The sequence below is a fragment of the Gossypium arboreum genome, chromosome 12 (genome assembly GCF_025698485.1).
Source record: "Gossypium arboreum isolate Shixiya-1 chromosome 12, ASM2569848v2, whole genome shotgun sequence".
In the NCBI taxonomy this organism is placed as follows: Eukaryota; Viridiplantae; Streptophyta; class Magnoliopsida; order Malvales; family Malvaceae; genus Gossypium; species Gossypium arboreum.
This window is the reverse complement of record NC_069081.1, coordinates 104944700-104960701: the sequence shown is the minus strand read 5'-3', so window position 1 is coordinate 104960701 and position 16002 is coordinate 104944700. Positions and strand designations below refer to the sequence as shown.

The 16002-nt window shown below is 32.6% G+C and overlaps 2 protein-coding genes across 2 annotated transcripts; both read right to left on the bottom strand.

Annotated features, from left to right (window-relative positions):
* Positions 1 to 2832: 2832 nt before the first annotated feature.
* On the bottom strand, positions 2833 to 7691 carry LOC108476596 (rhamnogalacturonan I rhamnosyltransferase 1-like). Its single transcript, XM_017778844.2, has 8 exons — positions 6890 to 7691; positions 5566 to 5633; positions 5392 to 5480; positions 5148 to 5310; positions 4657 to 4946; positions 4017 to 4221; positions 3446 to 3603; positions 2833 to 3371 (listed from the first exon to the last, which is right to left on the bottom strand). Exons 1-8 carry the CDS (start codon positions 7152 to 7154, stop codon positions 3098 to 3100), a joined length of 1512 nt encoding a protein of 503 aa, XP_017634333.2. The 5' UTR covers positions 7155 to 7691; the 3' UTR covers positions 2833 to 3097.
* Positions 7692 to 10718: 3027 nt separating this feature from the next.
* Positions 10719 to 15763, bottom strand: LOC108476481 (integrin-linked protein kinase 1-like). Its single transcript, XM_017778682.2, has 11 exons — positions 15152 to 15763; positions 14960 to 15034; positions 14223 to 14339; positions 13237 to 13331; positions 12758 to 12878; positions 12566 to 12645; positions 12231 to 12290; positions 11841 to 11962; positions 11671 to 11756; positions 11466 to 11581; positions 10719 to 11198 (listed from the first exon to the last, which is right to left on the bottom strand). The coding sequence occupies exons 1-11, from the start codon at positions 15464 to 15466 to the stop codon at positions 11072 to 11074; spliced, it is 1314 nt and encodes a 437-aa protein (XP_017634171.1). The 5' UTR covers positions 15467 to 15763; the 3' UTR covers positions 10719 to 11071.
* Between the last annotated feature and the right edge of the window lie 239 nt (positions 15764 to 16002).

The following is a 16002-nucleotide window of genomic DNA, read 5'->3' as shown; positions in this document are numbered from 1 at the left end:
GGCATGAAAAAGGAATTTCGAGGCGAAGGCTTGGATAAGTTTTTTTCCCCTTTTTCATATAATACCAAAATTATTTAATAAAATAGGCAGTGCGTGCATGACTTTTTGCAGATGACCTTTTACAGATGGTCATTTTCTTTGTCATATATGAAACCCCAATTTCTTTGCTTTTGGGTTTGGGACCAAAACTTCCAAAATTATAAATGCAAGATTATCGTAATAACCCTTAAACTCCACTTTAAATTTATATTTTAAATTAATATGTTGGTTTTAAAATAAAACGATTATTTATAATATCATGTTATATATCTTAAAAATTACCAAAGTGATTATCCAATAATATTTAAAAATATTAAAAGATACCATTTTTATTATTGGAAAAAAAAGTACCAATTTTAGAATTACTTTGTAAGTGCCAATTGAGTATTGCTATTATTTCACTTCGGATTATGCCTCTTTTTTCTCTAATTTAAAGTAGAGAAGAGATTTCGGTAGAAATAGATATTATATCAAAAAAAATGTTTTATATGTTTAAAAACAATTTCGTAAGATTTATTTTAAAAAAATAATACTATAATTTTTTAACAAATAAATAAAAATTTATATTTAAAAATATTTTTCAATATTTGAATATTTTAAAATTTTATAATAACTTTAAATTTTAAAATGAAATGTTTTACAAAATATATAATTAATATCTTTATTAAAAACAGATGTGATTTTGGTTGACATCGATTTCATTGTTAGCCTAAGAAGATGTGATTTTAAACACGTTGGAGTGCATTTATTCTCTTATAAAAAAATGACAAATTAAATTCAAAGTATACTAAAAAGTACAAAACTCAAGTATATTTTAATTAAAAATAAAAATAAATAAAGTATATCATTAGTCACCTAATTATTAGTGTATTTTTTTGGTCACTAAATTACAAAACTTTCAATTTTGTCACTAATGTTTTAATCCATTCTATTTTAGTCACCCTATGTTAAGGAATGATGATCTGATCTTTCTTTTATTGGTATAATAACCCATGTAGTCCTCAATATTTACACATTCTATCAATTTAATCTTAATTTTAAATAACTAAACAAATTTAACTCTTCACAATTACAAACTCTATCAATTTGATCCACCAACACATCTTTTATCATACTAAATAATAACTACCATTTGCTGAAGTCACTTTACGACTTCATCACTTGTGGAATTGTTAGTTAGAATCCATTTAAAAATGTACATGCCTGTCATCTCAGTATGTTCACCGGTTCTACAGGTGCACCAATCTCGGAGGATGACCCATGGACTTGCTAATAAGTCAGCCCAGGGATAAAATTAGAAAAATTTTTAAGGCGGTCAAAATTAAATTATAATTATTATGATAGAAAAAATATAATTTTATTATTTTAATAAATTATATCTTTATAATTTTTAAAGGATTAAATTAAATTTTATATTTTTAGAAAGAGTCAAAGTATAATTTTACTTTTACTAATTTAAATTTTTAAAAATTTTGAAAGAGTTATATGAAAAAAAATTATTTTTAGGAGTCTGTCACCATATTTTCCAAGTTATTGCCTGTTGTAGACATAAATTCTTATGTTAAAATTTGATGGTATGAAGGGGAAAAGACAAGGTATGAAGTTTCCAGCTCATTACAAGTGAATTAAGACAAAGAAATGAAGGGCCCATGGAAAACACATGAAAATACAAAAAACATCTTTGTATTTATATATAACAATATATTTTAGTAATGTGGACCTAATTAACTCATTGCACCAAATTTAAAATAGATAATAATCCACAAAAAAAAAATGGTTACTGTGAACGTTTGGCTAAATTGTAAAATTGCTATTTTAGGCCTTGTTAAAATAAAATAAAACATTGAATGTAAACATTTTAAGGCGAAAATTAAAAAAAAAAAAAAAAGTGTGACCTTCTGAAAATAAGTATTTTTAATTTTGAAATCTGTGCGGTGGATTTTAAAAGATCCAAAAAAAAAATTGAGTGCGAGAGAAGCGTGCAGCACGTTTCAAAAGATTACAAACAACAGTGCGTGTTAAAAGGTAGAGTCGCCCTGGTTGTGTAAGAAATATCTTTAAACCGAATAAAATGTAGACATAGGAGAGGTTCAAAATGGAAGGACCACGGGAATTAATTGTTGCCGAAATAAAATACTAATTAGTGGAGCAGCGTGCGTTTGAATTGGATGATAAGTTGATCTATTTCCTATTGGTTAAACTTGGTGGACTCCCCAAAAGAGAGGAAGGGGGGGTTGGTCAACGTTGGACTTCTGTTTCGTCATAATATCTAAGCTTCAAAATAACAAGAACGTCACTGCTTCCTTCCAAACATTTAGTAACAACACCACCAAATCCTCACCTTTTGCTTTTATTCTTTTCTCACTTGGATGGAATTGGATACCCTCTAACACACCCATGTTTCTCTGATGAAACTTCAAAATAATTTGATACGTCTTTTTCTCTTTTCTTTTAATAAAAAACAGTCACAAGATCCACGTTTACAGATACGGAAAAAGGATTTTTAATATCCACACCTCACATCCAACTTCATCCACCTAAAATTAGCCCACCTGAAAATTAAACTATTTATTATGATTACTTTTAAAAGAACTTGTTTCTGATTTAAAATCTGGATACTTTAATTTTTTTTTTTTTTATATAATATAAAAGCAATATAAGATCGTAGACATCCTTAATATATATTTTTAAAATTTAGTACAACATAGATAAACATGAATTTTAGATGACTGCTTGAGTTGGAAGGAGAGAGGAACCGAATTGGTTGCATCAGGGACCAGAGAGACAATGGCATTAATTTACAAATATTGGTTAATTTAACTGTGGAATTATGTGACAGTTCTGAATACAAATTCAACAGGTGAGAGGCAAAAAAAATTTTAAAAAAAACAAAAACAATAACAAGGGGGAGCTGGGGGTATTTTCAGCAGCCGTTTCTTACAAAACTCTTTTAAATGCATGTGTTGTATAAATGGGTGGGTTTGGGCATTCAATCCTGAACCTAACTGCTGCATCATCCACACTATATTAGTCCAAGTTAGGATCTGGGCACCCACAATTAATGTAGTGTACTTGAGTTACTAGGGCCTACCAAATCTTCACACTTTGTTCCCTCACAAAGGCACTCTTCAGGGTTTGCATAGAAATAATCTTCCTCCTTTGGTTTGTCTGGAATTATCCGACGACGGAAGGGTTGTCCCATCCGTTTCTCATGCACTTGCCTTACGGCCAGTGCAAAATCATTCCATGGAAGTGTCCCATTCTGATGCAAATCCAGCAATTCAACGAGTTTCTTTCGATCAGGCAGGATACTTCTTTTAAACCCAAGATACCTGAACAAAAGCTTGTGAAGCCTATGAAAATAACCGTTCCACAGTGTCATTACATAATTCAGTAATATATATACCTGCGATGACCTTCTACAACTTTTGCCATGTTCCCATAATATGTTGGAATGAATGTATTGCTGGCAACCGATACCATAAAGTCCAAAGCCGCCATCTGAGATGAATGGTTCTGAAATTGCTGCAGTTCTGCAGGATCTAATATTGTTTCCTTTTTAACCTGAAATTGTTACATTGTTATCAGATTTACAAGATCTACATGGGGATAAAAAACACAACAGAAACTACAGTTATAGGTGCCTGATTTAGAAGCCAGAAGTAGAGCTAACAGCGGTTGCGGTTAGAAAACATGCAAACTGGGCAAAGATTAAAGAGATTCTGTTAGCTCAACTGAGTGCAGCGAAAATGGTTCATGCCATCCAAACTGTCCATTTGGTATGGGTGAGTGGCACATCACATTGGAATCAAAGAAGACCTCAACAACCATTTTCAACTAGGTTCCAAAAACCCTAACAAAAGCTAGTTTTCATGTGCACCGAAAAAGTTGTCAATATAGAAACCCAGTGCTCTCACCAGACTTTAAACAAACTTACGAATGCCCAAAGCAAAACATTTACAGGGTCAAAATCTCACAATGTGTGGAAATGCAGCTCTTAGCGATGCCAATCTCCGTTCACTGCCACAAATCTCACCAGAAGCTATGTAAATCTGAGTTTCCTTATCGAAACCTAATGCTTGCAAAACTAGCGTCGCTTCTTCGGGTGTCAGAGGACACAACCCTTGTTGTCTCCTCTCTTCAGACATTATCTCTTTCTCTCTCCACCAAGGGTATGCATACCTGAAAGAAAGGGGTAACTACCTAGTTACATTTCTGTATCATTGCGTCCTGATTCTTGAAACTGATAATATTAAGATCACAAGATACTTCATAGATCTAAAAGTGCAGATTAATATCTTGTCATCACTAGTGCAAACATTTGATGCAACTCATAAAAAACAAGGCAAGGGTACACCATGGTCATACTTTGGTTATTTGCCTACCAACAGCAGAAGGCATCATACTGTTATTTTTATTCCCTGTCTGACATTATACTTTAGAGAAGTTCTCATATCTAAGTCGCAGCACACAGATTTTCTATCTTATTTGTAGGGTGTGTGAATGCTGGGGTTCACTAATCACTACTTTGTGTCTCCTAAACAGATGGTACACCACTTTTTGCTATGATAATTTGAGTGTTTTGAAATGAATATTTCAGCTTCAAACATGGCAAACCTCAATCGTTTTAGCTCCTCAGCTTCTTCAACGGTGCAGCCATGCGTGCAACCTGAGAAAGCCAACATGTCCATCTCATATCTTAGATGCAATGCCACAAAGGGTCCCTTATCTTGGAGTATGCGAACCAATTTGTACCCCAATGTCTCAATCTCAGGAGTAAATTTCAGTCCTTGGAAATTCACACGGCACCTAAGTTTCTGAAGATCAAGTTGAATCCCATTATTTGCCAGTCGTGTATCAGTTCGATTGAAGTGCACTACCTTATGCTTACTGAACAGGGGAAGAATCTGCGAAAATAATGTCAAAGGCATTAGATTTTACTGCATATATCCCTCCCCACTCCCACCCCCCAAAAAAAAAAAAAAAGAGGAGATAAACACTTCCATCCATTCATTGAGAGAATCACCATTTTGTTGTTGTTGAAACAGTAAATGAGACAGAAACTCTTTTTTAAGCTAAAAATAGTAATTAATAACGAGCAACCAAACCTGTTCTAAGTAGTACTTTTCATTTGACCAGCTAACAGGAGACATCTGAAAAGCTTGAAACCCATATTTCCTACTAAACTTCTTTGGCAGCCTTTTGATAATCCGAACTTCATCCATTAGAGAATCAATGAAATGGCTCACATCAAAAATGTCACCAAAATCACTGCCAAACAGATCATGAGTCAAAGACAATTTACAGCAGCTGAGAAAGAACTAAACAACCTTTCCAGAATTATAAATTTACCTAGGGTCCGCCCAGAATGATGTCTTATCAAGTTCTGGAACAACCAAAGTGAGATTTAAAAGTCGAGCAACGATTACCATGTCACAGATCTAAAAAGGCTTAATCAGCTTAAATTAATAACATAATGTTGAATAGAAGAACAAGGAAAAGATGAGCTAGAGGAAAGACACAGACCGCAGCACGCATTTGATTCAAGCCCCCATTGCATGAAACTTTGAGAAAACCATTACTTCTATAGTTTCCTGCAAAATGCAAATGTACAAGAATGAAGTTCTTACTTTTACCAAAAGATCAAACTGAGAAAGCAAAAATATTTCCTTCAATAAAATTCAGGGACACATACAAGGTACAAAGTATTGGTATAAATTTCTCAATTGCCCAAGAAGATTGCCCAGCATGTTAGATAATAAGGAAGCTAATGACTCAAAATATTGTCTGGTAGCACAAGTTTGTACTTATATGGAATTTGTAAGATATTTAAAGAAACCAAGATACGGAGGTTCTTAAGTCATGAACCATTAACAATTTTTGGAAAGCAGAACTTACAAACCGTACCTTAACCCAAGTAATTCAGAAAGATGATCAAGAACCTAGAAATTTAGCATCCACGGTATGCTGACAAGCCTTGAAGGTAACATAGATGGCATGAATGCATTAGAGCTTCAAGGCAAAACTACTTACGAATAAAACTAAGGATGCTATAATGAAATGCAAACTGAAAAGTAAATAGCAATCTAACAGACACTGTCTTCCAGCAAGCAATAAAAATAAAATGCTGTTATAAGTGTTTCTAGTATAACAGAGTGATGCAGTTCAAATCTGAAATGTGGCCTTTCCGTTAGCAATGATTGCACTCCTTGAGTAATTGGCAATCTTAATGAGCCCCAGACACCCCATCGGTGGAATGATGGAAGAAAGGTAAATATATGACATGTAATCAGAATGTTGTTAAATCAGTAACTAGAGAAAAATGAATAAATAAAGGGGAAGGTCGTAGTTCTTCAAGGTAACAAATATATCAAATGTAACAAGATGATCGATCAGAATGTTGCAAGATCAGCATCCAGATAGAAAATAAAGGGGATGATCTCTTTTCTTTCTCGCAACATATTGCTTTGTATTGATCATCTAAAGATGCAGAAATAGCCAATCAAAAGGAATCAGCATATGATAGTGAACAAGAAAAACTATACCTTTAAAAGAGAAAATAACGATCAAAACAAAACAATTTCAAATCTCAAATCTGTGATATGCATTTTGAGAAACTGAAGCCAACACCAAGGTAGCAACTAGAAAAACATTCCTACAATTTATCTGCCAAACTTGTAGCTAAAAATCACTATGAGGGCCTAAAAAAACTTACTCATAAACAGAATAAAATTCCCAAGCATATTTCCTAAGACCCTTTTTCTCTCTTAATCAAATTCAAAATAAATTCCTAAGTGAATAAAAAATTTAGGGCAAATTCAAAGCAAAACAGAAAGAAGGGGGGACTCACTGGGGAGAGGAAGAGGAGGCGGGGAATGGAGCGAGTGTTGAAGACGAAGAGGAGGGCGAGAGGTCCAGGGAATCCGATTGGTTAAACCAGTAAGCAAACGCGGGTGCCATAACTCACAGACGGCAAGGAGCTGAATCAAACAAGTCCAAAGCAAAATGCTGGAACAAACTCTAAAGAACCAGACCTGAAGACGAGTCCTAGGAATCAGTTGACTAGGAATCTTGTCGCACCTCACTTGTATATTATTCTCTGATCTAACCTCCATTCCTCTTCTTCTCTCTTCATTGCCGCTTCTTCATTTCAACAAAAAATATCATTTCTTTTCACACTTTGCGATTTCCGTCCTTTTTTTCCCCAAAAAAAAGAAGCCCTAGAAAGAGATCTCGATCCCCAACAGATGAAGGTAAGAAAAAGAGAATTAAATTGAATAAATGAAAGAATCTCACCGACCGAACAGAAAACAACTGGAAAAGTTTTTTATTTTCCTTTTCAGGCTTTTAACTGATATAAAGTACATTTAGACTATGAATTTTATGCATATTTTTCACTTTTCTATTCTGTTTTCTCTAGTGGATAGGGTCTGTTTGGTTACCGGGAAGATCGAAGAACTTTGAAGGAATTAAATAAAATAATATATATATAAGGGAAAAATTAAATTGGACGGCTTCGAAGTTCGAACGTTTCAATGATTTATTGTCTAAATCCAGCCTCAGCATGCACACTCACGGGAGAAATAACTTCATCCAATTTTTATTATTAAACTATTTTTTTTTCCAAAATATTGTTTAGTCTGTTCAAACCCACCTCCATTAACGAGATTTGTTCGAGATTTAAATAACCAATCTTTTTAAGTCTTTCCTCAATCCAAAGCTTCTAAATAACAATTTTAATTAATAAATTTCGAGGTTAATTTAAATATTTTATTTTTAAAAGATTTAATTAATTCCTTTAAAAATAACATTAACTTCAAACAGTTTATCTCACTCCATTTTTATTTTCTACATTCTCATTTTCTCGAATTTTTTTTCTAAACTGGAAATTCAAAATTTTATATTAGCCTCTTGCAAGAAAAACATGTAACCAAGGTTACAACAATAAATTAAGAGTGAATATTCTAGCATTGTGAAAATAAGAGTTCAAAAGAGTCCAACGTACAAACCTAAAATGACTTAAAAGGATGATGGTATTTATATAGTTAGTCAGATGAGTGGTTTCAACTTGGTGCTTAAGTTTGTTTATGTTATTGTTGAATGATAAAAATGTAAGGCTCATACTTTTCATTTTTCATGCAGTGAAGCCATAATGACGTTGAAAGATATAGCTTTACTAACAAACCTTTCAACTGACAGTAATGAGGTAATTGGAAGTAGTGATGTTGAGATTCTGAATTTACTCATTAGCTTGTTAGCAATACCTCACAAACAACGTTAACGTGGACTAGAAGCAAGTGAAATTTGCATGGTTAGAGAGTTAATTCGCTAAATGGCGTGGTGGTAATTTACTTTGTCTCTTAATAATGTAATCTAGAGTTCTGTCTCCATTCATAGGAATAAAACACATTTCATAACCAACTATTTACTTCTTTAAAGAGTTCCCATACAAAGAGAATTAACTATTACTATCAGCTCTACGTGGATGACTAGAGAAGCACTAATGCCAAAAAATTTTGGCACATTTTTTCTTATAAGCTTAATATATTATTTAATAGAACTTATAATTTTAATAACATGTGATAACGGTACTTGTATTTAATACTCATAATTTGGACCATTCTATATAAAGGAGTTGGCTTGTTTGTGATAGGAAATTGATAAATATGTAAAAGACACCTACAATGACTATTGCAACTTTAGGTATAGTGAGATTGAGAATAAGTTAAAATTTGTGTTATTTGTGTTCACACTTTTTTGATCTAAATTTTAAATGTGATGGTCTCTAAAATTATTTACAATAAACTTCACTATAGTTTAGCGGTCAAATTTATTATAAACGTATTGAGTTAACATATCATGTCATCATTACATTAAGGGGTAGTAGAAGTTAATAGACAAATGATCAAAATGTAACAAATTGATGAGATTAATAGTTATTATGTAATTTTTAAAAATTAAGTGACCAAAATATAATTTTAACTTAATAATTCACTAATATATATAACATCTCTGGAAATAAAATAATATATAACATATAAAAAATACATATTATTGCATATTAATAATAAAATAACATTATTGATTTTTATAAATAATTTTAAAATACAAAATCTTAAATTGTGGTGATTAATTGAGTGTTTATTTATTTTAAAAATAATTTCTGTTTGAATGATAATTGTACCAAAACAAAATAATTTTAGAAAACAAACAATTATATGATTAGAAGGTATTAAATAAAATTTTAAAATAGTAGGAAGAGTTTAATGTTTTTTGAGAGGTAAATATTGAAATAGTGAAAATTTAAAAAGACAAAGAGAGATTTAGTTGTTGCTGAATTCAAACTCAAAATAACATAACCCTTATTAATTAATGATTATAAAATTTAGAGAGAACCAATGATGAAGTCATACTAACATCATCTCATCATCTCTAAAATTATAAAATGATCGAAAAATTTTGAAAAGGATTTTTCATCATTTAAATCAGTTACACTAACCTTAACACTTGGGAGTAATAGAATCGTTTAATATTTTAATGAATTATGTAATTTTTAAAAATTAGGTGTAATAATTTTTACCATTTAATTTAATTTTTATTTCTTTTAATTCTTAAATTTACATTTATTGTCAAATAATTCTAAAATAGATAGAAAAGTTGTCGTTTGTTAACTTTGTTAATATGTCATATCGTGGATTGCCATGTAAATGACACATCAACTTTAATTAATTTTTAAGTTTAAAAAAGATTAACTTTTTAATTTTAAAATAATTTTAATCTTTTTTAATTATTTAAAATAATATTTTTAAAAATTTTAAAATTTTAAAATATTAATTAAATCTGATGTGTCATCCACGTGATAGCTCACGTGTATGCAACATCAACAAAATTAACTAAAGTTATGTTTTTCTATCTATTTTAAAAACGAAAAAATAAATGAAAAGCCCAAATAAATAATTATACCTAAAAAAACTGAAAAGTTCATAAGCGTATATATCGCGTGTATATCTCTATCTTCTTTTTTGGGGAAACGTAAATATATATATCTCTATCTAATGTGCTTAATTGTAAAAATTCTTAATAAGATGCACTTTAATTTGATGTACTCTTCATAACAGAGAATTTTTATCATTGTGACTGCTCTCTAAAATGAAATCAAATAGAAGTTATTTCCGTAAACGACATTAACCGTACCTTATATTTTGTTGGTCAATAATTCTTAAACCTTATATTCTCTTCGGGTTTCTTTCCTCGAGTTCACTGATCCTCTGAAAAAAAGAAGGTTAAAAAGTTGTATATACCATATATTAGAGATATACATTTGTGTTTTTAGCACTCACACTCGAATTCGAATCCAAATGACAAATATATCTATGCCTAAATGAGTATTAATTCACATGGGATGCTTGCTAAACAAGCTCCTACAATGGAGGAAAAAACCCTAAAAAATTTGAACATGCTCGCATCTAACACATACAGTATCAGACACCCAAAGATCGAAGCTACGTTACGCTGAATAAGATCCTGAATTTTAGGCATCTTTATCGAAGTGTTCTTATCCCTAATATATATACCTTTATCAAGTGAGTATAATTAATTAAGTGCAAAATATATATATAAAAAAAAAAACTTACATATATAACTAACTTTATGCAATTAGAATTTGCTTTGTCCAACAATTTTCATACAGACAATACATCGTAGGATTTTATTGTCTATTATTACTTCTTATAATCAATATTGATTATAAGGAATTACAATTGAAGGTTGAAAAATAAATCTCTGCAAGATGAGTAAACATTTTTATATAATTCCAATCCAAGTGAGAAGTAATAGTCGAAATAAAGACACACCTAGTTCATGGTTGAATTCCGGAACAAATAGACGAAATCCGGTCAAGGAAAAAATCTATCATCACAAAACTACTTACTGAGTGTATTCACAATACCATCTGCAGGAATGGCCAAGCTGGATGTGAGCGGATGAAAGGGGATGTATACCATCCGTATTAGTTTCATGGAATCTTCCAATGTCATGTGCTGAATATATTCCAAGTATGATCTGAAGGTACATTTTCCTTGATCTTTTCCAGCCTCTTGAGAATATCCAAGAATGAAGGTCTTTGGCTCATGTCAGCAGCCCAACACTGGCTTGTTAAGCTAAGAGAGATTCAAGAAAAAAAAAAACAATAAGAAAAGATATCTATGGTCGGGTATGCGTCAAACACAAGTACTTCAATGTGTGGTAGCTGTCAAGATGCTAATTAGTAATAAATAAATAGTAGCAATATGCAGATCTTCATGCAGACATGATAGTTTATATTAACCAACTTATTGTTTTAAAACTCGAGTTATGGTTGGAACATGAACATGTAGATAAACTGCAAAAGGTTTTTAGTGAAGTAGAAAATTTTATGGATGGCTTACTCTCTTAGTTCAGGGAGGTATGATTTTGACCGAAAAATAGGACGGTGTCCGTCTGCAACATACTTAGCTGCTTCATAAGGTTCATAATTTGACAAAGGTGGATCTCCTTCAAGCATCTAGTCCAAGTAAAAATAACATGCATTATTATAAGTATTCTCAAGAATACTTCATGATCAACTTCATCACAAGTGAGGAGGAAGACTACCTGATAAAGTATCATCGCAAAGGAGAAAACATCAACCTTTTTATCATATTTCCGGTGCTTGAAAACTTCAGGAGCCATATAACGATCTATTCCAATTCCAGGTAATGTAAAAGAAAGTAAGAATCTGAGGATCATATTTTATCCAAAGGAAATCTATAAGTGACACTCACAGCTCCCTGTCTCGCCAGTCATTTTGTAGACATCATGAGAATTTTGAACTTTGATTAGCTTGCTCAGTCCAAAGTCTCCGACTTTCAAATGGTCTGCACTAGAGTTGACCAAAAGCACATTCCTGTTAAAAAGAAATGAATTTTAACATGAAAAAGTCGATGTAATTCAAAATTTTCAATCATTGAAGCAAAAAAGAAAAGTAATCGACCAGATTAATCAGAAAATATTGTGTTTTCAGATATTAAAACAAGTGCATTAAACATTCAAAATTCAAGAAAGTAATTTATACAACATATGCGTGCATTCAATGTAAATGCATAGAGCCTTGAAACAATAAGAACAAAAACAGGATCCTTTGCACAGCAAAACTGAAATAGCAACTGACTCACCTCGGTTTTAGGTCCCGATGAATAATCACATTTGGCTCAGTGTGAAGATAAGCCATACCCCTGGCAACAAAATTTATAAAATCCAGATTAGCAAAATAGCATACATATGAGAGAAAATTCAATGCAGTCATGTAGCTAATACATATTCTGCAAAGTAGCTCCTTGTCAGAAGCAAGAGAAGTTGTTCAAAACCAAAGAAAATTAATGATTTTATCCTAATTAAGAAAACGTGATTTATTGTATGCTCTTTTTCTCCAAGTTTTACTTGGATACCATGAACTGACATGGAGTGCTGCACCGACAATACAAATTAGAATAGAATAATTTTCATATACCTAGCGATGTCCAAAGCAAAGTTGATGGCAGTTGATGGATGAAGTGCACCCTTTTCCTTGAGATGCTGATGAAGATCACCCTGTAATAGCACATAATTATAAGTAATTAAAGTAAAATTTAAGATTTCTAATAAAATATTCTACAGATAGAACTAAACTATCGGGGAAAACAACATATGTGCATTCACATACCCCCCTTAAATACTCAGTAATTAACATAAGAGGCTTCCTGTCAGTGACAGCTCCGAGAAATTGAACAATATTAGGATGGCGGAGCTTTACAAGCAACTTCACTTCATGCCGGAAATCCTGACTGAATCAGAACAGCAGAACCCACACAAAGAATTGCATTCTTAATACAATAAAAAACAAGATTGAGAAGAAATTAATCATAGCTATGACAAGTGTCAGATTAACCCTATAACATGTGGAAGCAACTTCAAAATTTTAACCAAATTACACCGAGGAGAGGTATGAACTATGAGCCATCAGAGAAAATGTTTCATGCCTTCTTGGATAAATCATGTCAATTTTATGTTCTCCTTCAGTCACTATTCATTGTCAATTGAGAACATAATTTTGAGCATATGGCACACAACAAAGAAAGCAAACATTCATGGGAAAGGGCCTCGATGCTAGCTATATATATATTCAAAACATAGAGGCCGTACATCACTAATCTGTCATCTGAAAGTGATGGAAGAATGCGTTTGACAGCTACAGGTGTTCCTCGCCAACTGGCTTTTAAAATTTCACCAAATGAACCCTGGCAGTATGAGATTAGTCAGTAAAAGCACATATATCGGATAACACAAGGAAGATGAATCAAGTTTACTTGCATGTTGAACTGCTGATGCCCAGAATATTAGCAGCTCGTATATAAATTCAAGTTCCGAACTGCCAGATGGAAATTACACATCAAAGGGACACACTAACAATGAAAACCCATAAAGTCGTTTGACAGCTAACTCAAACTTAGGTTCGCCCACAGAAGCATATTCTGAAATACCAATTTAATTATAACCAACCTTTCTAACTTTTCAAGCAAGCAAAAAAGGATCTGTACATTCAGTCATCTCCAAATATAGAGAGATCGGATCATACTTCCAAAGAACATGTCCTGATTAGGGCCGATGTTGATGTAATTGTCAATGATGACTATTAAATTCAGACAGATTAAATCTCCATTCCATCAAATGATTACAATCTTGCCAAAGTGGTGATTATCATAATGCTAGTCATTAGAGAATCTTTATTACACTATTTTGGAAAAAACCACGCATCTAAATCCCTGATAAGCAGCAGTCTCTGATTTGATTAACAATTACAAGCACTTCCAAACAAAACAATAGAAGACACTGGATCCTATTCACAATAAGTGAATTAAGGCTTTGCTTGGTTGGGATCATCAGAAAGAGGAAGAAATATTTTTTAATTCAATGGTTAAGCTAAATGGTGGAAGGTGGTTATGAACCTAAACGTTGGATAAATATTTCCATCCTTCTTATCAAGCAAAGACTAAAATCAAGACAGGTACATCAAGCAAAATTTGAAGCAAAAAATTTTCTCAATATGGTTTTGCACTTTAAACAGCTTGATTGCTTGGCAAGCAAGTGCAGCTCTGAAAATTAGTAACATTAAGAAATTGAAAGCACACCTTCCCTATGATATTGGAATTTGAGAAGTCCAGCTCAGAAGGGTCAATTTCCCAGTCACACTTGTTTGGTAGAGGGGGTGGAACAGGCTTTGATTCAAAATGGCTTCCATTTTGGCCCTGCAATAATGAAAAGTTCAACTTCAGCCCATAAAAGCAGTTAAAATGCAAACCTGAGAAGGTCTAGAAGTGTTTAATCAATTGAACTTGTTTAACCAGCTCCAGTATAATCAGACCAAATGAGATAACAAACAAGAATTAAGAGCCGAAACCAGTGTGCATCGTAGTCTTAAGGAAATTGTTCATGAGGTACTGTAAAGTTTAAACATCACATAACATTGTGAACAAACAGCCATCATTATGATATACCTTAGACAAGGTCAGCGAACTTCAAATGAATGACGGTAAGGATGTCTTTTTGGCATTCAAACAAAGAATATCTTAAAGATGGATTAATAGAAACTAGAGAAAGCTGCTGGAAAGTTAAAGGCCATCCAAAATTTCAAGTAAGTCTGAATATCTAAAATTTGGACTCCTTCCTTGGACTAAATAATATACTAAAAGTGGTATTTTCAGAAACTAATCATTCATCACCATACTGTTAAGGCTTGTCTCAATGAAGGAATGCAAATCGAAGAACAGACATCTCAAGAACTCTAAAATTAGACTAAATATTGGAGGAAAATAACTAACAAAATACTCGAGAAATGAAAAATTGCAAAATAAAAAAGCTGACTTACATAAGATAATCCTCCATGTGATTTCAATAACTCAATCATATTATGCTTCTTAGCTCCTTCTGCATCAGCTAAAGGCTACAATTATCGGGAAAAGAAACTTTTAAATTAAATCCGGAAAAAGAAGACCATGGAAACAGTAAAAACCTAAAAACAGATAAAATGAGACAAAAAAACAAAAAGTTGAAGTAGTACCGTATTCTTCCACCGATCTTGGGCGTTGACATCGGCGCCATAATCGATGAGACACTTGGCAACGTCGATCCAACCGTGGAGCGAAGCAACGTGGAGAGGAGTACGGTTGTCATAGTCCCTAGCCTGAACCAAAGAGCGATCCTCCTCGAGAAGCTTACGGACAGCGGCGGCATCGTTCTGATGAGCATGCCATAGGATCAGCGAAGTCCTACTCACCCTCGCCTTCTCCCTTTGCTTGTCCACCGACGATGTCGAGCTACCTTTCTCATTAGATCCCTGTGCCGGCGACCCTCCGCCGCATGTGTCTGAGCTCATAGTCAACGATCTGTTCTTTTTTATATATATATATAGACCTCGAAATGTTTTTATATATATCGCTGGAATCGAAATCCGCAGAAATCACAAATGAAATGCAATTAGAATATATAAATTGTGGGACTACTACTTCAAGGGAGATGCTGTCGGTGACGGAGCGCGTGAGCCGCGTCGGCGTCGGCGTCTGCTTCGGCTTGTTTACGAGATTTAAGGGTTTTTTTTATTTTGGTCCGACAGTTCTGTGTCACTTGTTGTGGCTTTTAAGATATTTTCATTAAAAATATATTTCAAATGGTAAATTACAATTTCTTTTCCTAATTTGTTTTATTTTGATTATTTTAATTTTTTTAATATAATCACTTTAAATAATATAATTATACTAATTATTTGTTGTTGATAATATTTTCATCTACTTTTACCTGATTGCTACATGGCACATTAGTCTATTGATGGGTTGATATGTAGTATTTTTTTATTGACTTTTGACTAAATTTTAAGGACCACTCAATAAAGTTTAAATAAAATGATTGTGCAAA

Excerpts from the sequence above, each read along its gene's own strand:
- LOC108476596 (XM_017778844.2), bottom strand. The coding sequence starts at position 7,154 with ATGGAGGTTAGATCAGAGAATAATATACAAGTGAGGTGCGACAAGATT. Across the intron at positions 4,947-5,147 it reads AAAAGTACTACTTAGAACAG|ATTCTTCCCCTGTTCAGTAA; the intron begins GTTTGGTTGCTC and ends TTATTTTCGCAG. Across the intron at positions 3,372-3,445 it reads GTTGTAGAAGGTCATCGCAG|GTATCTTGGGTTTAAAAGAA; the intron begins GTATATATATTA and ends GCTTTTGTTCAG.
- LOC108476481 (XM_017778682.2), bottom strand. The coding sequence starts at position 15,466 with ATGAGCTCAGACACATGCGGCGGAGGGTCGCCGGCACAGGGATCTAAT. Across the intron at positions 12,879-13,236 it reads TCAGATGACAGATTAGTGAT|TCAGGATTTCCGGCATGAAG; the intron begins GTACGGCCTCTA and ends GTTCTGATTCAG. Across the intron at positions 11,963-12,230 it reads CATCGGGACCTAAAACCGAG|GAATGTGCTTTTGGTCAACT; the intron begins GTGAGTCAGTTG and ends TCTTTTTAACAG.